This window comes from Seriola lalandi, unplaced genomic scaffold, assembly GCF_002814215.2.
Source record: "Seriola lalandi dorsalis isolate HSWRI2012SDOR001 ecotype SW California unplaced genomic scaffold, Sedor1 jcf7180002054311, whole genome shotgun sequence".
In the NCBI taxonomy this organism is placed as follows: Eukaryota; Metazoa; Chordata; class Actinopteri; order Carangiformes; family Carangidae; genus Seriola; species Seriola lalandi.
Window position 1 is genome coordinate 395,665 of NW_019524864.1, and position 22,486 is coordinate 418,150.

The following is a 22,486-nucleotide window of genomic DNA, read 5'->3' on the forward strand; positions in this document are numbered from 1 at the left end:
CTCTCTCTCTCTCTCGGTCTCTCTCTCTCTCTCTCTCTCTCTACCTGGCGCGGTGAATGACTGACGTCACTAGTCGGTTCCAATGAGATGTGAAGAATGAGGAAGAGCAGTCCCTCCACCGGGTATAGAGGATAGAAGTCGTGACCTAAAACAAGGGCTTCTCTGAAGTTAGTAAAAGGTGGTAGAGTGTAATTAATTGGGAAACCAGGTGTGTTTCATCTGTGGAAACAGGAGGGATGGTGCGCAGATGTACTGACGGCTGGTGCGCGCGGTTCATGGAGCGACACTATTCAGCGCTGAATTTCGCCCTGTTGGTTGTCGGTTACATCCTTTACCTCATCATCGGCGCCGGGATCTTCTCCGCCATCGAGCTGCCTTACGAGCACGACCTCCGGCAGGAGCTGAAGGCGGCCCGGCAGGACTTCCTCAACAACAACACCTGTGTGTCCGACGCGCGCCTAGTGGAGCTCCTGGCTCGCGCGCTGGAGGCCAGCAACTATGGCGTGTCGGTGCTGGGTAACGACACCGACCGCAACTGGGACTTCGTGTCCTCCTTGTTCTTCACCAGCACCGTGCTGACTACGACAGGTGAGGCCCGGGACACAGGTGTTAAAACACTGAAACTGTCATAAAGGAAATATGAAATGCATTTTTCATTTGAAAAGTTTAACTACAGGACAAAATATGTCTCCTGCTTCACTGAAAAGTTCACCTGTATGTGCACTGGAGTGCTGTAATTTGCATATTGGATCACTATTATCTCTAAACTAGTCATATGTGCATCTATATCCATATACTGTCCTAAACTTGAATATAAGTTGAGCACTTTCCTCTTAAGCAGATGGATGTGAAGGTCAAACATTCAAGTGAAGTAACAATAAGTAAAAGACATTTCTGAGTTGATGGATTTAATAATCATTTACTAATACTTAATAGATCAGTTACCCATAAGTCATTAATCAGAACAATTTGTGGGTTGGGTTAGGTTGTGATATAAACCTGGCTGCTCTTTATCCTTATATATTTGCTAATAATAAAGTTATGAATGTTGTTAATCCATGAATAGATGCTTCTGGGATTCTCACTGATTCTCGTCTGCCTTCTCAGTGAATTAAAAGACAGTTTTTAAGCCTGCATAAAAACAATAGTCAGGTGCCAATATGAACATTATTGCAGTTTTTGCTTACTGTAATAATTCCTCCTGCTCATACTGACCATTAAAAGATCCCTGCCTCGGGTGTTTTGGATGGAAGCAATGGGGGACAAAATGCACAGTCCTCCTTTTGTGCAGAAATGCTGTCAGAAGTTTAACTGAAACTTTATCTAATATAAGGCTGAGTCAGTCAAATCAAGTGGACGCCTGTCTTTTCAATAGGCTGTTCCCTATTTGCAACAATGTTCTCCTGTTGAGCTGCAGTGAAAAAACAAACAACAAGAGGGAACTTTGTACTAAAACGTTTGCAACTTTGGAAGATACATCCTTAATTTGTCTAACAGGCTGCTGAAGCACCATATTAGCTTCTGATAAACTTTTGTAACACATTTTTGCATTGAAGCAAGGACTGTGGATTTTGTCCCTTATCACTGTCGTTAGCAAGAAAGAACAGTTTCCAATAATGAAGTATCCCTTAAAGTATCCTTTAAAGAGCTAAAATGACAAGTGTAGAGATGGAGGATGAAAATCCAAAACCTTTTCTTATTAACGACTCATAGTTGCCTTATACAGAATTAGTAAATTATTTGTTGACCATTAATAAATTCATTAGTTACAACTTACAAACCCTGTATACAGTGACATATTAGAAAGTGGTAGTATTGTGTTACTGTGCTTGTACTTTCCATCATGAAAAGCAGTCGTTGATTTATTTAGAAGTCGTCACAGGAATATCTTGTCAGGCTTTAGCTGTTGCACCACCGCCTCTTACTCAGTAAATAGAAAAAGGTTTGGAAATGTTGCTGGGGAATTATTAGGGGTTTTAATGAGAATTCACAACCCTGAATCTCCATTAACACATGTGGTTGTTTATTTGTTAGTTCTGCTAGTCCACAGAGAACCCACCAGCCCTCCAGCCCCCTGTAGTGTTAACATACATCCATGTAATTTATAAAGAGGGTTACTTAAAAAAACATTTTAACATTAAAACTCAATGAATAATTCACTTATTTATTCTGCTCACTCATTTATTTATAGTTAGTCTTGGATAGAGCTTTCCAAGAAGACAATCAGCTGTTGAATGAGCCTCTGTCATTCTTTTCCTTCCTCCTCTCTAATTATTGTTATGTGTGAAGCTTCACAGAGCCTAAGTGGCTCCTGCTGGAATCCCACCTCTAATTATATCGCTATAATTAAGGTTGTGTTGCATATTTGTTTGTGTTTTCAGGCTATGGCCACACTGTTCCTCTCTCAGATGAAGGGAAGGCCTTCTGTATCTTTTACTCCCTCTTCGGCATTCCTGTTACCCTCTTCTTCCTCTCTGCTGTGGTGCAGAGGATCATGGTCCTGGTGACTCAACGTCCAGTGTCCTACTTCCACCGTCGATGGGCCATGTCTAGATCGAAGCTAGCCGCCATCCATGCCACCTGCCTCACCATCTTCATGACCCTGCTGCTCCTCATCATCCCTGCGTTGGTCTTTGTCAACCTGGAGAAGGACTGGAACTTTCTGGAGTCGCTGTATTTCTGTTTCATCTCTCTGACAACCATTGGCCTCGGGGATTATGTCCCTGGAGAGACCCACAGTAAAGAGGCCAACCCACATTCACAGCTCTACAGGCTGACCATTACAAGTGAGTAGGTAGCTGAAGATATTGCCACTGCTGTCAGGTGGAACCCTTTTATTTGAATGAAGGACAAAAGGAATTTTTGATTGTACCCACTGGATTAGAAAAGGTTTCATGATACTGAGCATTGGTGAATTGTCTCATTCTGTAGAACAGTGGTTTCCAATCTTGCTGGATTGTCACCCCTCAAAGCAAAGCATTGTTCACTTGTGTCTCATTGTCTCACTTAGCATAAGTCTATGAGTTGTGAGCAGTTCAACCAAAAAGGGATTTTCCTTTGTCGTGTTTCAACTGAATGATCTTAAATCCCTGGAGAGGTGAACATTATTCAGTATTTCACAAAGAAAAGCAACAAGTATAAGAGTCCACAGTCATGCTAGCACCTCTGTGTGACTGTACAGTGGAGCTTTGAGCTAAATGCTAACATCAACATGTTAATGTGCTCACAATGACTGCTAACATGTTGATGTTTATCAGGTATTGTTTACCATGTAAGCCATCATAGTTTAGCACCAGTAGCAGCAGTATTGGATTAATTGGAATTTTGACCTGATGATGGCGCTGGAGGAAAAATCATCAGGAATTGTCCTCTAGTGGCCATGAATGTCTGCACAAAACTTCCTGGCAATGCATCCAACAGTTGTTGAGCTATTTCAGTCAGGGCCGAAGTAGTGGACCGATCCCCCAATATCCTGGAAATATGCTTCTAGCTTGGCTATAAATTGAAATGACCCCAAAATTTAGTAAAACTTGAGGTTACGCCAGGTTAAGAAAAAACAAAAAACATAAACATAGCTCTGAAATATTGGTTTTCTTAACCCCATACTGGGAACCACGTGATCCTTTAACTGAGATTTAAACATAAAAATCATTAAAAAAAATTACAGTACACTTTTTCATTCATATTACAAGTTCAGTCTGTTTTTCACCATTTACCATGCTGTTTAATCTGATTGACAAGGTTCAACAAAGCCTTGACTGTTAGCTACTACACCCATTATTTATAGACCAAACCTTCGTATGATCTTATTAGTCACAATGTATTGGACTTTGTTCCTTCATGCTACCATTGTGTGTGTTTGCATTCTCAGTCTACTTGCTGCTGGGATTGGTGTGTGTCCTTGTGGTGCTGGAGACGTGCTGTGAGCTTCCCCAGATGAGACGCCTCAGACAGAGGTTCTACGAAGAAAACGTTCGGGAGCTGGACTCAGAGACCACCAACATCATTGACCGGGAACACATGAGTGACCAGCTGACTGACCTCTCGGATGGCGTACCAGTCATCCCCTCTGTGTCAGAGCAGGCTGCGTCCCTACGGCAACACAGCAAGTCACCGCCTTATACCCCAGCATCAGGATCAGCTGCTAACAGAAAGCTGAGATGACAGATTGTCTGCCAGACATTGTTTTTAAGGGACTGGTCTATGAACTTTTGTCCTCTATGTGGCTGCTCATGACATACTGGCACTGGCCTCTATCAAAATATGTATATAAGAGTATATAGGCAGTCTGACCATGTCTACATCGAAGCTCAAGCTTCAAGAGTCACTCAGTTACTTAAAAAGTAATTACTATCTGCCTTTGCCAACATCAACACGCATATGTGTTGTAAAAGTGGGAACCACCCACAGATAATCAGGATGGCGTTGTTTTCTTGTTCTCCCCTGTTAATCCGTTCCCTGCAGATAAGAGTTAGATCTATAACGCAGAGGAAGGGCTAGGCCCCCAGACGGAGGAAAACCCAGTGAGTTTCCACTTCCTGCCAAGATCTCAGAGCACAGTGTGCCCTACAGGATTTCACACTCCCCCTTTGCACATTATATAATCTATGGTGGTATTTGCATAAGAAATTTGCCTTCTTGGAAGTCATAAAGCAGTACCAGGAGAATGAGTTGTACCATCCCTTTCCTACTCTACATTATGTGAAAGAATTCCAAGCAAAAGATCAAATAACGAGGAGGAAAGAACATTTTTTTTTCCTGGTTTCTCACAGGTGATGATTGGCCTTCAGCTCCTGATGTCATGTTTACATACTTAGTTCATTGTGGTAATTATACTGCAGTATGTGTGCTTTTACCACTAGAGGGCAGCACTTTCATTTTATATGCAAAAGATATATTTATATGTTACTGGGAATTTATTTCTCATGCTGCTTACCGGAGTGTTACTTAAAAATATAATTAAGGTTCAAGAATAAGTCAGTGTTGGGGGAGAGAACATGGTGTAGAACAAAGAGGTTTTAAACATCCATATATTTTGTCAAAGCGATGCCTGTTACTGGAAGTGCTAAACTGAATGTACCGTATATGGAGGTGGATGCTTTAAGTGATTTTTTTTCACTTACAAAACAGCTTAAAACTGGTTGAAAGGAAGAGGGATGTGACCTGTCCTCTAAAGATCATTTTACTGCTGTTTTCATTGTCATTTTGCTGGTTTATGGTTTTGAGACAAGAGCAGAACTTTGTCATGGTAATTTTTATAGGAATCCAATCATCTTTACGCATAATGTGTAAATAAATTGTGCAAAATGAAACATTATATAATTGATTGTGTCTTTTTAAATGTTCAAATGACAAGCAAATCAAACATTTTTTTATAAACTTCGGTTATTTTATTTGTACAGTGTCATATCCACATTGTAATTTCAAGACATATACATGCAGACTGATGTGGGTACACACACATTCAAGCACGCATTCAAATGCACACACTCGACCTCAAACATACACATTCACACACAAAAACAGCAAATGTCCTTCAACCATAGAAGAAAGAACTCACTCCCTAGCGAGAGAAAACATTTGTCCTTCTGAAATGTCCTCGAGTCCATATGAGCTTCAGGACTGTTGTTATGCAGCAGACGTTGACCTTTGACATCCTCACAAAGGCTGGAAGGTGTTAAGTCTTATTCACACTCACAAACCCTTACACATATTCCCTTCATCACTATTGTTCATTACATACAGTATATGTGTGTGTGTGTGTGTGTGTGTGTGTGTTTATATGATCTGTGGCTGCTTGGAGCAACGGGGCCAGAGAGGGCGCAGGCTGAGGATGAAGAGGACGAAGAGCAGTATTGCGATGACGGTGACGATGGAGACATAGCCGGCGTGGGGCAGAGGAGGAGAGTCGGGAGCCTCAGCTGGAATCATGTTGGTCAGATTCAACATGTAGCCCAGCGTCCAGCCTGCGTCACTGCCTTTAATCTGGACACAACACGAGAAGCGGGAAAACTATCATTGTCATTCACTGATGCACTACAGGCCCGTACACTTAAGAAGTATTCATACTGTACTTGAAGACAGACAGATGATAAAACTAAAGGAAAAATGAATAAAATAGTGGGGAAACAGAAAGAACACACATGCTTCCACACGCTTTGAAATTAAATGAATCATATGCTGTGAGCATATGCTGAGTGACCAGATCTTAACACATCTGAAAATCTATGGGAGGTTCTTGGACCAACCAACCATTAAAACACCAAATGAAGGAACATACATTATTTTTGAAAAATGGTGTTCATACCTCCACTATAGTTCAGGAGAGAGCTGAATTCATTTTTCAAATAACAATTCAATGACACTTGTGGTCATCCATAAAGTCGCCATCACAAGCTGATTGTCAGCTGATCTTAAAATAACAAAACTGATTAAGAGGATATGAGTTTATTTATTTATTTAAATTTCTGTATTTAATTTCGGAATATGAGTAGGCTATTAGAAAACCTGATCCACACTCCAGTCGACTTGGTGGCAGTAATGTACCAATTAGTTGTTTACCAACCGCCAATAAACTTCAAAGAATAAGAAGAAGAAGAAGAAGAAGAAGAAGAAGAAGAAGAAGAAGAAGAAGAAGAAGAAGAAGAAGAAGAAGAAGAAGAAGAAGAAGAAGAAGAAGAAGAAGAAGAAGAAGAAGAAGAAGAAGGACGCTACCACCTGACTAGTAAGGGCTAATCATATTCATGCAGGTGCTCGACGCGGCTTTTACGACATTTCTCACTACTCTGGAGGATACTCTGTCAATAAAAAGGTGCCAATGCAGCTTTCTACCGCAATTATAACTTAATTCAGTCTTCTTTTAGTGCGCCTTAATTTTCTGTACTTTACTTTTTTGTTGTCCTGTGTTCAGAGACGCTGTGGTCGGCTGCTTCAGCTTCCAGGACAGAAGAGAGCCGAGTCGAAAACCACCGCTCACTCACCTGATTTCCACTCGCCATTAACCCGAGGTAAAGCACCTGCCCGTGTGCTACTTGTACTTTCATTCGTTGATGGTGATTTTATTTTCCTCGGCAATGGCAATGAAGCTGTACTGCTGTTGTTATTTGGCTTGACCAACATGTAGCATGCATTTAGCTTTGAATTATCTGGTTCTATTGCTCCCGCATGCTCATTGGTGATGCTAAATCACGTGCATTTGCATTGCTGGCGATAAATAACTTATTGTGGCAGAAGAGATAAATTCCTGTTGTGTTGTTGTAGTTTGGCATAGACATTATTCTTTGACATTTTTATATGCAGTCTATGGCTTAGGCCAAGTAGTAAAAGTTACTCCTTATATTGCTGCAGTGGTGTTTGGTGATGGCTATTCCTGATGGTGTTGGTCTTTTTGGGGGCGTTGTTTACTGTACTGGCTATGTTATAGGCTGATTCCCTTGCTCCTCTTCCTCCTATGTTTCAGTGTACTAAAAAGCCCCAATATATGATTAATAAGTGGATTTAGTCAATTTGACTCTGTATACTTACACCTCGGATGAGAAGGGCTTTGCTACCATTCAAGGCAAATTGCAACAGGATTCAGCTTAAAATATTAACTTTGAATCAGAATACTGTTATTGCTATTAATATATATTTAATGCGGGATATAAACTTCATCTCGAAGGAGAGAGATATTTGGCTAAAGGATAATGCTGAGACCGACGACTTTGCATACCAACCTGGCAACCTGCATCCTAAAACCCCTTTAAGTCTCGAAAAAGCCCTTTAACTGCCCTTAACTGAGGATCAGTTAAAATCACTCACTTTTCCACAATGTCCACACACACACACACACACACACACACACACACACACACACACACACACACACTCACTTGCCAACATACACACGGGGTGCATGAGATAGGAAAAGGGTGGACTCTGATCTACTAACCTTCTTGATGAATTTTATATTTGGGTAGCTCTCTGAGGTGAAGTTGTATCCTTCAGTCAGCAGGGTGAGGATGTATGTGCCAGAGAAACAGTACTCAGCCAGGTACTTTACTTTTACGTCCGGATGCTGCTGCTTTATCTGTTCAAGTTCAGTTCAAATGCAGTGATATGATCAGAGTTTACTATAGGCTGGACATAGATAAACATGGCAGGACGTTTTATTCTGTGTGTAACTGATGCGTAAATATTCCCCAACCTGATCCCAAGGGGTCGAGCAGTAGCTTGTCAGCTTTTTCCTGACAGTGTCCAGAGGGATGGATGTATCAGTCAGATTGAGGAAGTTCATCACAAAGTAGTAAGCGGAGAAAGCCTACAATGAGAGAGAGGAGGGGACAGGAAGAGATGAGGCAAAAGGAAGTGAACTTGTCATGGTATCTTTAGCAAATGCAGGAATCAGTTTATATAGGTACTAATGAGATAATTTCTCATTATTTTTTTCTGGCCCTACTGACTCATATCGTTTGTCTTTTGATAGTTGTTCCATGTAGAATTGTTTGCACAGTGAGATATTAATCATCAGAGTAACTCAGAGGCACTGTTTCTGAGATGTTTCACATGCAGGCTGTGTGCACCACAAACTAAATGCCATTCCCCTACACTATATGGGGGTGGTGGCAGACATAAAATAAAACCAAAAGTGCCTGCACGGCTAGAGACAAGTGAAAATATGTTTTTTGGTGACACTTCGAATCAGTTATTTGTATATTCTGATGCAAATCAGGAACAATAATTTGCACTTGCTACTTCAGCCATCACTGATCATAAAGACAAGTCATGCTAAAAACAGAAGTCACTTGCTGGACTGTGACATTTAAAGATTATAACAGATAGATCTGCATGTTGTGTAACTGCTCTGTGTGTCCATACAGCACACAGCATCTCAGTCGGTCACTGATATATGCTGATTAATAAACACTGACAACTGTGTTAACCTACCCCAAAGGGCCCTTGCAAAAGTGGCTGGAAGACCCCATTGAAAGAGCACTGGCTGTATCTGCAGTATGTGAAGTTGAAGATACTTTTTACAACATCCAGGCATTGTGAGAAGTTTCCTTTCCCCAAGTGAGTAAAGGTTGCAGGAGCTCCCTGGGGTTTCCTGTCTGACACACAGGGGCTGTCATAGAGGACTGAGTAGTTCTTTGTCTCATTGTAGCCAGGGTGGAAACACGGATCTAATATTGTTCCTGGACCTGACTAAGAGAGATATTGAGATAAAGAGGTGTAATAGACAGAGTAAGTTAAGTGAATTGATTCTTAATATTTTTGCTTTTTCAGTCTTGCACATAAGTGTTGAATCATCTCAGATTTGATTAGATTCACATTAATGTTAATGGAGAAATTTAAGCCAGAAGTTTACCTGAGTCTGTTGTGCCAGCACCATACGTAGCGCTTGGTCTTTACCGTAACACAGGAAGCTGTGGGTATACAGGTTATAGTCATTTCCGTAGAGTCTGAAGGCCACGGCGTTTTCGGGTGACTCCGAGCCGTCAAAATTATCGGATACAAAGCTAATCTGAGTGGACGCCCCGCCAAGGTCAAGGGCGCCTGTGGTTTCCAGGCCCTGCAGCAGAGACAAAAAGGCGCTGAAGCCGGTGCACAGCAGTAGCACACCGATTGACTCACACAAAGCACATCTAAAAGTGGACAAATGTGAAAAGACACACATCTGGTATGTGTACAAACCTGTTTGAGGCGATCGTCCAAGTAGTTGACTGTGACCCAGCCAAAGGCCCCCTCTTCCTGGCCACTTAGAATCCTTGCTCCCTGAAAGGAAAATGGGGACTTTTGCAGGGCTTCCTCCACAGCGTGGAAGACCACGTCTGATGCTGAGCTGTTCTCAATGCTGCATGCACACAACAGCACAAATTCATTAGATTGAGTCACATTCATAATTCAAATCAATACAGCAGCACATAAATAATAAATGGACTGTGTAGCATATAATGGATTTGACAGTAACATATTTGCTGCTCTGGCAGTAAAGTTCATGTAGAGATAAATCATAAAAATAGGAGGATGGAAAAGTCTATGGACAGCATTTGACTGCCAAAACAATTCTAGAGTTGAAGCTTGGATGCATGTTTTATGTGTGATTATGTGTGGATGTGCACTGTACTTGAGCAATCTCATTCCCGCAGTAGCCCCTAGATAAAGGGGGGTCTCGAGGTGTCTTTTCCCGGGAACTCGCAGCTTGGCTTCCTGCATGCAGTCTCTCAGAGACTCCCCTGCTCTCGATGGAGCTGATGCATAGCTGGAGATACCTGGACCTGAAGGAAGAATGAAATGTCAATAGGTGGAAGTAAGGATGAAGTAATTCAGCTTAAATTCAGTGACCATAAATCATAATGAGATTCTTGAGATTCGAGGGACATCTGCTGAAATTCATGCACTGCCAAGGAAAGGGAGCATCCTGTAACATCCCTGATGTACCTTCCCTTGAGCAAGTACCTTATCCTTAAATTATGTGTGCTCTACTGGTGTTTTGGATATAACTTGTGTGATTTTTTTTCTTTTTTTTTTATGTTTTTTTTTCTGGCTGTTCATAAATCACATGAAAAGATGAAAATCAGCAAGTTCATCTCAGAATATACCCTGACTGTGGCACTCTACCTCGAGACTGGTTGCTACTAACGACATAAGTCTTTAAAAACAGCACAAAAATATAATTTCAATTTAAAAAAAAAAAAAAAAAAAAAAAAAAAAAAAAAAAAAAGGCTCAGAAAAACAGCTGGGTGCCGTAGTTTAAAGCAAACTTAATTGTTAGACGTGTTGATCCCATTGTCTGCGGGAATCCACGGTCTGGTGCCTATGAAAGGGTTCTGCTTTAAGCTTTGATAACTGATGAAAATAACATGATGAAAGAGGCCATCACACACTGATGGCGCTTTGATAGATAAAAAGCAGTAGTTAAATCAGCTTACAGAAGAGAAGTGAACAGCAGGAGTTGGTTTGACAGGCCTGTCTGTCATGTAGGCTGTGTTAATAAGCCAGCCAAAACAATTGTTTGCATAAGAAGTTCCCTTTTGGCTGAGGCACTTCAAACACATTTGGATTCAATAAAGACAATAGTTACAATGTGGTATATGGTAAAGGAATAGTTCTGTGTATAGAGGAGAAACACGTTTGCTGTGGAACGAGAAGATCTTGTCTGTGTCGTATGTTTCCATAGCCATGGTGTGAAAATCTATTTCTTTGGTGTAGGCTATAGATCTCGAGCGCAATTTGCTTCGTCTCATTAGTGATCTCTTAATTCATTGTGAAAGACCGTCCAATGAATCGTTTGGGGGGAAAAAAAGAACAGCTTCAAATCATCCGCACTGAAATTCATTTATTAAAAACTTATTCATCTTTACAACAGACTTGGGGACTTGATTAGAAAAGTGGAACCCAATGCTTTTACTCGGCTTAGCACAAAGTGAGTCAGCCATTAGTAGAGCGTCATGTTTATAATGAGCCATCACATCTGATGCAAGTAAATTATTAATGAAGTGATATTCCAATACAATAATCCATCAGGTCTGGGGTTTTAAATATTAATGAGTTTTTAATAAATAGATTTAGGCTGCGGATGCCCTGCAAGTCTCATACAGAAGGTAAACAGTTTCGAGCTGAAATGATTAGTCAGTTAATAGATGGACAAAAACAATCAGCAACTACTGGTAACTGATTGTCATTCTTCAAGCTAAACCAAGCCAAGCATTATCTGGCTCTAGCTCCTCCAGCATGAGGATTTGCTGCTTTTGTGAATTGAGTGGTTTGGGATTGTTGGTTGAACTAAACAAGGACATTTTGAAGAGGTCACCTCGGGCTTGATGGAGTTGTGATGCGCATTTTTCACAATTTCCTGGCACTTGAAAGACCGGACAATTATTCAGTTAATTCAGAAAATAATTGGTTGCACTATCCATTAGACTAGAAGACAAATAAATAATGCTGCATTTCATTTGTCTGTGTCAACCCAAAAGTTGTTTATATTATGCCTAATAACTGATCTATGAAGCATGAATGGGTTATTGACCATTAATAAATCCATTATTTACAACATATTAACCACTCATAAAGAAGGTGGTACGAACAAGTCTGTCACTATTGATGTTTTCAAAGCTAGAGAATTGTTCCAGTGTTGCAGAAGTAATATTTGTTAAAAGTCAAGTGAAATATATAACTGTGTGCATGTTAATGTGAGTTCACTTCACTACTTGCATTAGAGGTTGTGCGCCTGAATGTGTGTGGCCGTGTGACACATGGCGCAGCGTACCCTACCTTTGACTTTGCAGGAATGTGTCTGCTCAACTCGTCCAGTGTTGTTATCTTTCTCCGCCGGCCACTCGTAGATATACAGAGCTGTGTGGGAGGATCCAGCGTCCAGCACGATCCCATACTGTGGTGGAGACAGGGGGAGGAATTCCAGCTAAGCGCTCAGTCATGTTAACTCTGGATGACTTCAATCCAGACACACAGTTTAAACATGCAGTATAACTGTGATGGAGATTGTCCTCTGTCCTCCGTCTCATGGTGTATGTCATGCAACATAGGAGGATTCACCGGCCTGCAGTCCTTAGAAGCCATGTAAGTCAGTCCTACACAAAGCATGACATACACCATGGGATAAAGGATAATCTCCATTACAGTAATGGCTGAATGGCCCATTGAAGAACTTTCATAACTGTATATCAGATATATTTATTGGTGCAAACAGAGATATATTAGTTTAACTATTATAAAACAGTTGCCTAGAGACTGTAATGATTAATAGCCATGAGACTGGGCCTGCATTTGTGACAAAAAGGACTGGTGATTTAATATCCTTATCGGTGGCCACTGGCCATATTTGGTGACGGTTTTCTAGAACTAGTACTACAGGTTGAGGTCATATTGACAAGACATCATATTTGGCTTGTGGACTTTGGACTCAGATCCCACTGTAATTTAGTGGACTTCCCACACAGGGAGCAGGCTACAGTATTTGAGTGTTTTCCCTCTACCATACCTTGTACTTTTGGGCGAGAGGCCTGTTCTGCAAAACTGCTACCGTCACCAAGGCAACAATCGCTATGACACCAATCACAGTGATGATGATGGTCACAGGCGTGTGCCAGGGGTTCTTCTCTTTCATCTCTGAGAGCGGGGGCGGAAAAAAAGACAGACAGGAAAGGAGAGGTGAGAGGGTTGCCGGGGGTAGAAAGTGGAAAATGGGGACACATTGGAAAGAGAAAAGGAGGTGTGTGCGTTAGCCCAGTCTTGCATCCAGATGTGCTGTGTGATGTCACAGCATGTGTGCTTGTACGTATGAGAGAGATAGAGAGTGTCTGCCGGGGGTTGCAAGTGTTTAAACTGTTATTATTTTGTAACCAAGGACTACAGATGGACATCTGATTTGCTGTGTCTGAACTCAAGCGGAGCTGTTCATTGATTATAGGAGGCAGTTGTTATTTCAGCCACAGCACATTACAAAGGTCTCCTTCTAACAACACCAAAGTACTTAGCTAATTCGGGAATATCAACACGCTTTGAAAAAAAGATGAAAAGGAAATTAGTTGAGCCATTTATACAAAACAGTACGGCAGTTGGCTTCAATTGACCTATTATGATTAAAGCTATAGCAGTGAGTCACTGAATGTGTACAGTAGGTGCTTCTTAGGTAACTTCATCATCCTGTTATAGGTGTTATTTTTTTATCCTATATATATTTGGCTGCTGTCTCTGCAACTACTTTGTTGGGTTCTCATTCCTTCCTAAGTACTCATTTAGTTTCCACTGTTTACTAATGGGATTTAAAAAAAAAACACACACACACACACACACACACACACACACAGTTTTATAAAGGGACAAAAAAGGGTGTAGCAGACTGTCTGTATTCATAAGGCCATTGTGATGGAAAATTCAGATGAACAAGATACCAGCATGAATTGTAAAGTACACACACACACACACTCACTCACTCACTCACTCACTCCCTTTCACACATGCACACAAGCATGCACATGGTTGTTTATTACCAAGGTTGGTAAATTGACAAACAGTATCTAGGTCCACATGACAGTTGGCAAAGTAAACACACACTGTAGAAACAGACCTGACTGTAGAGTACAGTACACAATTCATGAGGACATAGACTCACTCACACACACACACACACACACACACACACACACAGCTTTGTGTCTGCTGTTTTGCATCAGCAGGACATGCAGCAATGATAGTGAACATGACCTTTGTCCACTGTAGGAAAACATAGAAAACCTGAAACTTAAAGCACATTTACGCAGCTAACCAACAGTGAACTGAGCGGAAGAGAGAGCACTTACCTCTGTTGTCCACTTCAATGAACTTATCACTGACAGGGGAGGGAGAGAGACAGAGAGATATGTTGAGAGAGGAGGGAGAGAGAAAGAGAGAGGGGAGCGAGGGGGGGGGCTGAAGAAGACACAGTGGAAGTGGAAAGGAGATGAAAATACGGGAAGTACAGGAAGAAGAGAGAATGAACAGAAGGGAGGTAGCAGAGTGATATGAGGAGAGGTTTTTCCGTCGTGGCCAGATAGAGGATTAGAATAGAGCTGTGTGTGTGTGTGCGCATTTCTGGTGGAGCGGCTCTGAAGCACTGAGTTTGGCATTTCCTCCTCAAGCTGGGGTCGCAAAGCTGGTCACTATGGAGACGCAACTAAAGTGTGTTCGTGCGTGTGTCAGTGCACTTCTCTCTCTCTCTCTCTCTCTCTCTCTCTCTCTCTCTCTCTCTCTCTCTCTCTCTCTCTGAGTCGCTCGCCCCAGCACTACTCTCTCTGTTCATTCTGTGGGATGTGTAGCAGGGAGGGGAAGTGGGGACTCCCTTGTTGAGCTGTTTTTTATTACTGGCAGGCTGTGATGTCATCTCTGTGACGGATCGGGATCCCCTGCTTTTCTCTGAAGCTCTGTGTGTGTGTGAGAAGAATAGGGATTGCTCAAGAGCCAGTGTGTGTGCAGACCCAAAACATGACCTGCCTGCAAATTTGTTGATCCATTCACAGATCCATTCTTTATTTCCCTCTCTTTGCTACACTCATGAAAATACATAAATGCTTATGTCGAAACATGCACTCGACTACTGCTCTTAACTTATAATTTATATCACTTATAAATCCTTTAAACTTCCTCCTTGGAGAGAGCTGTATAACTCAAAGCCTTCCACATTAAGGAAACTTTCTTGTGCGCACACACTAGAAAGTATTCTGTAATTGTTTGACTCATCTCTGAGCAGGTAAACAAAGTTCATAAGTATTTTTTTCTTCTTTACCCTGGAACTATCTGAACCACATAAGGTCTGGGTGTTTATCTATTTACTCTGTATTCTCTAAGTGAGCATACTTTTGTCTCATCTGAAATCATCGTCTTTCCTGTAATAGCCAGTGTAGCATTCTGCATGTCTCATGGAAATTATTATTATTGGACAGACAGAAATATGTCTTGCTGATTTATTTAATTAAATTGCCTTAAATAAATTACACAGAATGTAATTATAAGACAAAAATGTTAACAATAAAATGTTTAAAGCACCATCAGACTTTAAATGTACAAAGTGGAAGAAGGAGACAGAGAATGTCCGTATACATCTGACAGGTCTAGACTGCTTAAGGCGCAAATGACCCTCCACATGACTGACCCTCTGACACTTGGACCAATAGACCTATAAAATCCAAAAACATGTATGTTTCGGATGTCACTCTTTGAATTCAGTTTTCATGATTGGATTTATGTTAATTGATCATCTCCAGTGTTCCTACATAACAGAATTAAATCTGAGCAAAGTGGAAGAAAAGGATCACTGACTGAAATGTTTGAAAGCATAACTCCATATGAATGTAATTCAAAAGTGCATGGGGAAATTACTCAGGCAATAACAGAGTTCATAGGGAAAGATATGATGCCTTTTTCAGCACGGTGACCAAGCCTGCCCTTCCGCACATATTTTAGCCAGGTTGTCATACCGGAGCTATATTTAAAAAAAAAAAAAAAATAAATAAAATAAATAAATAAAAAATACAAGCTGAGAGTCGCAGCAGAGCTGAAAACACTACTACAACTGACATGTGGTCAAGCCGTACAGCAGAGCCCTATCAGAGTCTTACGGTGCATTTCATTAATGAAGACTTCAACCAGCTGGGATCTCCATGAAGAGAACCATGTCTACATAATGACGAACAATTTTACATGCTTACAAGGCTGTAAGTTAAACAAAATGTTCAATATACTACAGTGATTGAAGTAGTTAAATAAAAATGTGTCATTCATATCAATTCAATGCATTATCTAATTTCATCATGACATATAGGGCCTACAGGACAAAACAGTTTGTTTAATCTAATATTGTGTTAGTCATAATATAGAATGTAGATTTATTGTTTGTTTGTTGAATAATACAGAAGATAAGGAGCTTTAAAAAATAATCGCATATTAAATCAAAATTGCAATATTGGTTAAAAAAAAAAAAAATCGCAATTAGAGTATCTTCCAAAATTGTTCAGCCCTAGTTTATTGGTGAGTCTAAAATCTCCAAAATTTAGCAGAAAACATTGCTTTAAGTTGAACGTTGACTCATACATGCACTGTAAAAAAAAAAAAGTGGAATCAAAAAACACATTAGCAGTCAACACAAATTACAAGACACAAAGAACTTCTATATAAAGGTTGCCACATTTGGTGTCAGCCATTAAAAGCTGACACAGTGCCAACCACAGTGGGGGTCTGACCACTAACCCTGACTGCTTTACTGTCTGCGTTAGATCATACCAGACTAGCATCTTGTTTCAAGAGGATTCATCAAACAGTTCCTCGAAGGCGTGCAGCTTCACTGTAGCAAGAATGAAACCATGTGATTTTCCCAAACTGTGTGTGCACTTGTACTACACCATCTTGTAACATGTAAAATTTATGAAAACATCTGTCATGGATCTGGTGCTTGAAGTAAACAACCTTACCGTTAATGAATGACCATTAATAACAGCTGACTCCAATTACAAAACACCTGCTGTTTTTTATAGCACAAATAAGAGTGTGGGGGAAGTGGTTACATTAGAGCTGTAAAGACACTCTGCACTGCCCTTCCTTCCTGTTTCTGTCAAGTTTGAGAAGAATTTACCAACAGTTTGGAACACTGAGTTTCCAGTCAAAGTCCTTTGACTTGCTCACAGATGACTGTGCTTCATCATGTGTAATCACTTACTGATGACGATGTTGTTGGCAGCCCACTAAACAGATACAGACGCATAACCACAAACACACGTTGAGACGGGAAATGGGGCTTACCTGAGCAGCAAAGCAAATCGAGGAACTCTCTTGGAACGTCAACACAGACGGGAACACAGGCTTTTAGGCCATGCAGATACACGGGTTTATATTTATACTTGTGAGGAAATTTATTGACATAATGCATTCCCTAATGATCACAACTACATGCCTAAACCCAGCCTAACCCTAAAACGAAGGTGTACTCTTCAAAAAGCCACATGAAGAAGGTGAATCAGATATAGGCCTACACACGCGCACACACACACACACACACACACACACACACACACACACACACACACACACACACACACACACACAATCTTTTGTTCACAGGCACATATACACAGGACGTCACGGATACACAATTCCACTCATGTGCGCCTCAGTCTTTCCATCTCTGACCCTTCTGTAAACACATGTATTGTTAAGGTGAGGCCTGGATTGTTCAGACTGCGACAGGAGGAAAGACAGAGTGGTTGGGGAAAAGGGAGAGGGAGCATAAGTGGAAAACATAACATCTGCTGTCACTCAGTGTACGACTCTGCAACCTTTTTTTTTTTTTTTTTTTTTTTTTTTGGGAGTTTAACTCAAATATTTGAAGAATTTTATGAGATTTTTTTTAGTACGCAAAGTAAATAGAAAAGCATTAGAACGTGCTTCAACTAACTTTTAGTTATCAGTAAGCACAAAGTTAAAAAAGCACTGTAGGGGAAAGACTTGAGATTCAACATAAACTTCTGTTGCCTGCAGTAGATATTAGTGTTTAGATGAACAACATTCAGATCATTTACTTACAAAAACAACGTTCAACAACTCATAAACACACAAAATAACATTCACAGGCACAAAGCCATTTTTTTTTCTTCCTTGTGTCATGATGACCATTAAGAACATTCATTCTGTAATAGTTAAACTTTAATTTCATCCTCACTGATTGTAATGTTTACCTTAACCTAACCTTAAAAGTAAGTCCTGACTCTAAAGACAAATTATTTCCTTTTGCAAATGTCTAAAGTTCAATCTAGTTTTCACAAGTTGTAAAAGTACAGCACATGCCCGGAGTCCCCACCCTTGCTCGTCTGAAACTTTGGGCTCATAAATCTGAGATAAAGAGATGTGAAAGAGAGAAGAAGGAGGGCATATATTGAATCAGCAGATCCTCAGAAGGGTCATTTCTTTGCATTCAGTGATGAGTCAAAGAGTGACACAGTTGAGGATAAGTTGTGTGGTTTCATAATGATGGAAGAACGAGATGACAACAACGTCCCTGTAAGGCAAGTCTTAAATTTGCTGTACTGCTCTGGTGGTTATGCAGCAACAAATCATAAGCTTTTTGTGTAGACACATGTTCATAATGTGACAAAGGCTTAGTCACCCCAGCTCGCCGCACACCATGCTGAAACCAGCATTTGAAACCTTTTAGTAAAAATCAGCAAGACCATAGTAGAAAAAGACTTATGCAAAATATAACGCAGGACTACGTGTGACTATCAGCTGTAAGATTAAACCAAGTTAAAGTTCTCATTGTTCTAGATCTGCTCAAGAAATGATGGGATGTCAGAAGCAAGGACAGAAAGATGGAGGAAAATAAGGAACAATGGGAGAACAAAAAATATAGGCAGTTTATAAATATTATGTGATATTTTATACTTTTTTTTAAATGTAATCCATTACAAATTACAGCTGTCAAAAAAATGAAGTGGAGTAAAAAAGTGCAATATTATACAATATTAATTATAAAATACAGATGTACTGTAGTAAAGAACCAGTACCTGTCCATTGAGTTGCTTACATGCTCAAACCTGCAGGCATGACGGGCAATGACTAAGACCTATTTTTCCAATGGATAGTAGAAGACATAATAGTAACTGGAATAAATAGCACTTTACAATGATGGATATAAGTGAATCCTTGTATTTAATTATGTACTTGAGAGTAAATGGGCCATGTTATTTTCCTCCTTAGCATAATCACCCACAGAAATCAGCACAACACTGTCCTTGAACTGCTGAACTGTCAGTGGGCTTCTTGCTTCAATATTTTCTCTGTTAATCTGGATTAACTGCTTTATAAATACTCCTTGTTCAGGCTGTTGTGAAACAGCACAGCACAGTTTGCTGCTTCCCCAAAAAGGGAACCTCTCGCGCGTCATATGATGAAAAAGGAAGTATCTCTGCCCGCCACGGGGAAGTGGTCCGTCCTAGCTGGTTCTCAGTCCAGTCTGACCTCCCCCACAGGACAAGACTGACACTAACCCTGCGTCTGCCCTGACCTTCAGCAGAGAATAAAAATAGCATTTGCTGTTTCAGTGCAAAGTGTGTTGCTGAACATCCCCAGCTGGGATGAAATAATGGCCACTGATATAATTTAATTACACAATGGTTACTTGGTGTTTGTGTTCATCTTCATTGAGAGCCAGTTGTTTAACTTGACAGTTATTTAAGATAAGCTATCACTCACTTAACATAAGCAAATCTGGCTTTTGTATACACTTTTCAGGTTGTCCAAACATTCTTGAATTCACTGATAAGCAAGTAGTTTAAAATAAATCACCTTAAGTTCAAACACTATTGGGCTCAGTTGATGTTAAAGGATCATGTCACCCAAAGCACCAAAACAAAACCAAAAAAGTGGTGTCTTGTATTGCAAATAATTTTGGTTGAATTTATCCAGGTTTTGAGATATTTGAGATTTGCCTCCTCACCAATTAATGGAGGTGAATGGAATTTAATTTGTGGTGCTCACAGTATCGACAATTAGCATGAAATTTCACTCACCTCCGTTTTATTGGGGTGGACACAGACAGATATGTTGAACATAATTAGAATTACATACATTTTTCTTCTTTTTTTTTTTGCCTGGACCGCAACAGCGGGGCCTGCCCTATAAAAACAAATGTCCGTGACTGAGTGATTAAGGTTACACCACTGATCAGTCAGCCGAGTTTTCAAGTTTCTTCATTGGTTGTTGCTCTTTCAAAATGATTCCGAGCGAACGAGCAGCGTTGTGAACAAGCAGCGTTGCGAACAAACAGCGTTGCGAACATAGTGCCTTTGGTGCTAGATTTCCCAACTTTTCAGACCCATTCACTGACTTTTCACTGAAATCTAGCAACTTTTTCGACAAACCTTAGCTACTTATGTAGAAGAGAGTTGCCAGTGTTGCCCTGCGAGTGCAAGGTACACCTCTCTATGCTGAATGCATTGGCAGCTCTGTAAATATAGCCAAAATCACAGCACAGCCATGGTGATCTGGTGATTTTGTCAGGTGACAAAATGATAGTTATAAAATCAGCATTTAAGCTGTGCAGGGCAGCAGCTTGGAAAGGATAGGAAGTGACTGCTGGTCAACATGTAGTCTTAATGAGCATGTAAATGAGAACAGCTTTTATTAGGAATTCAGCTGTATTTAAATCCTGTATAGGTGAGCACAGATAGTAGGAGAGAAGCAAGTAGAAAAAGGGCTGGAACTAGGCAGAATGCAAATGGTCTATGATGCTGTCCAGTCACATAATAGGTTTTAGTATTATTGTAATTTGGGTGAAGTATTCTACACAGAGCAAGGTACCTTATCTTTACAGGTTAAAGTATCACTTTAGTATTGGTTTTGCCAAATTGACCTTTACTTCCTTTTTCGGAATCCTTGAATTCACTGATACTTAGACAACATAAAACAAACCTTTTTAGGTACAAACAATATTGGGCTCAGTTAATATTAAAGTTACCCAAATTACAAAAACATAGTTTTGGTTTAACTTCTTCAGATCAAGTAATGATCACCAAGCATAAGCAAATATGACTTTGGTATACAATTTTAAACATTCTTGACTTCTTAGTTAGCCTAAAACAAACTTTTTAGGTGCGAATAATATTTGGCTCAGTTGAAAGCTCACATTAGACCTGGCAACAAATGCAGCACCCAGTATGGTTCATACGGAGCATGTAACATGATTGCTGTCACAGTAATTGCTTTATGGCACCATCAATACAATCATTAGATCATACTGTCAGATATATTGACAATTAAACTTTAACCAACCCCCATCAACTGATTTCAGTTATTCAGATAATGTTGGGTGGTTACCCACAGTGACATGCACTTTGCCTGATCAACTAACATAAACCTCACATGATCTTGTATAAGTGTGCCACAGTGTTTATCCTCAGTGGAATAAACACACAGACTCTCAAATCTCCAGGTAAATCTAGTGTACAAAACACACACACAGATGCACACAGGCACCTGCTTACACCACCCATACGCACACTTAGGCACATGCTATGAAAAAGTCACACACCTGCCCCACACCGCTACAGAGCCGCTACATGCAGTAAAGCAAGTCACACAGTTGGAAGAGAACACACACTCACCTGATAACTTAACATTTACTGTACAGACTGCTGGTACATCCTACCGCTGGATACACTGGGTGGTAAGGATTTCCTACTCTCCTGTGTGCAGACAGAGTGTGTATGTGAGTGTGTGTGTGTGTGTGTGTGTGTGTGTGTATATATGTGTGCCAGTCATAGCAGTACACCTACCTCTTTGTGCGGACATGGGTTCTTTCTCAGCAGCAACACAATGCTCTTTCTATTCTTTGCCCCTCTCTCTGTCTCCCCCTCTCTCTCTCTCTCTCTCTCTCTTTCTCTCTCTCACACACACGGTCTCTCTCTCTCTCCCCCTCTCCCTCTGGTAGCACAGCCTCTCTGCCTAGTGTAAGGTTTATCAGCACCTCCCTTTCACATACACTCGCTTTATTAGGAGAAGCAGCTTCCCTCCTCCCTCCTGCTTAGCCCACTCCCCTCCTTCCGAGGCGCCTTTAGCTGTGCCTTCTGTTTACCCCTTTTTCTCTTCCCCTCCCTCTCTCTCTCTCTCTTTCTCTCTCTCTCTACACCTCTGATACTCTCTCTCTTCCGCTGTCACTCTTTTACTCACTCCTCTGGGGTTTTCTCCTTTCCCCACTTTCTGCATCTCCCTCTCAGTCTCCCTCTCTCTTTCTGCCTTAACACTCCCACTCTCCTCACCATGTCTTCTTAATCATTTTCCTTCTGCCTCTCTTTCTCTTTGTCATTGGCTCTGTCTTGTAAAGTGGGTCAAACATGAAAGCAGAGTTAGATCTGGATGGGAGCTGCAGCTGAAGCTGGAGGGATATTAGAGAGAAAACAGCGGGAAAAGTCAGTCTCCTGCTTAAAATCCTTGACACCCGTCACCCTCGTTTTTATAGATGTAA

At 40.7% G+C, this 22,486-nt stretch overlaps 2 protein-coding genes and 1 long non-coding RNA gene across 6 annotated transcripts in view; 2 read left to right on the forward strand and 1 right to left on the reverse strand.

The window, feature by feature from the left end:
* Positions 1–92: 92 nt before the first annotated feature.
* Positions 93–5,312, forward strand: LOC111655219 (potassium channel subfamily K member 1-like). The gene is made up of 3 exons (XM_023406540.2): positions 93–588; positions 2,382–2,786; positions 3,872–5,312. Exons 1-3 carry the CDS (start codon positions 237–239, stop codon positions 4,162–4,164), a joined length of 1,050 nt encoding a protein of 349 aa, XP_023262308.1. The 5' UTR covers positions 93–236; the 3' UTR covers positions 4,165–5,312.
* Positions 5,313–5,367: 55 nt separating this feature from the next.
* entpd1 (ectonucleoside triphosphate diphosphohydrolase 1) lies at positions 5,368–21,959 on the reverse strand. Of its 3 annotated transcripts, XM_023406531.2 has the most exons (11): positions 21,798–21,951; positions 21,627–21,707; positions 12,980–13,107; positions 12,253–12,370; positions 10,106–10,256; positions 9,673–9,832; positions 9,347–9,550; positions 8,926–9,183; positions 8,186–8,299; positions 7,931–8,068; positions 5,368–5,985 (listed from the first exon to the last, which is right to left on the reverse strand). In XM_023406531.2, the coding sequence occupies exons 3-11, from the start codon at positions 13,103–13,105 to the stop codon at positions 5,779–5,781; spliced, it is 1,476 nt and encodes a 491-aa protein (XP_023262299.1). In that variant the 5' UTR covers positions 13,106–13,107; positions 21,627–21,707; positions 21,798–21,951; the 3' UTR covers positions 5,368–5,778. The 3 variants fall into 3 exon arrangements, with proteins under 3 accessions (XP_023262299.1, XP_023262298.1, XP_023262300.1); XM_023406530.2 differs by lacking the exon at positions 21,627–21,707 and having other exon boundaries at positions 21,798–21,959; XM_023406532.2 differs by lacking the exons at positions 21,627–21,707; positions 21,798–21,951 and adding an exon at positions 14,301–14,564.
* Positions 6,587–22,486, forward strand: part of LOC111655212 (uncharacterized) — a 34,213-nt gene continuing 18,313 nt past the window's right edge. For both annotated transcript variants that reach the window (XR_015437261.1, XR_002760789.2), the window contains exons 1-2: positions 6,587–6,811; positions 6,911–7,007. This is a non-coding gene — a long non-coding RNA (uncharacterized LOC111655212). The remainder of the gene's footprint in view (positions 6,812–6,910; positions 7,008–22,486) is intronic.

Excerpts from the sequence above, each read along its gene's own strand:
- LOC111655219 (XM_023406540.2), top strand. The coding sequence starts at position 237 with ATGGTGCGCAGATGTACTGACGGCTGGTGCGCGCGGTTCATGGAGCGA. Across the intron at positions 589-2,381 it reads CACCGTGCTGACTACGACAG|GCTATGGCCACACTGTTCCT; the intron begins GTGAGGCCCGGG and ends TTGTGTTTTCAG. Across the intron at positions 2,787-3,871 it reads CTACAGGCTGACCATTACAA|TCTACTTGCTGCTGGGATTG; the intron begins GTGAGTAGGTAG and ends TTGCATTCTCAG.
- entpd1 (XM_023406530.2), bottom strand. Across the intron at positions 12,371-12,979 it reads CTCTCGCCCAAAAGTACAAG|TATGGGATCGTGCTGGACGC; the intron begins GTATGGTAGAGG and ends TCTCCACCACAG. Across the intron at positions 8,069-8,185 it reads GCTCGACCCCTTGGGATCAG|ATAAAGCAGCAGCATCCGGA; the intron begins GTTGGGGAATAT and ends GAACTTGAACAG.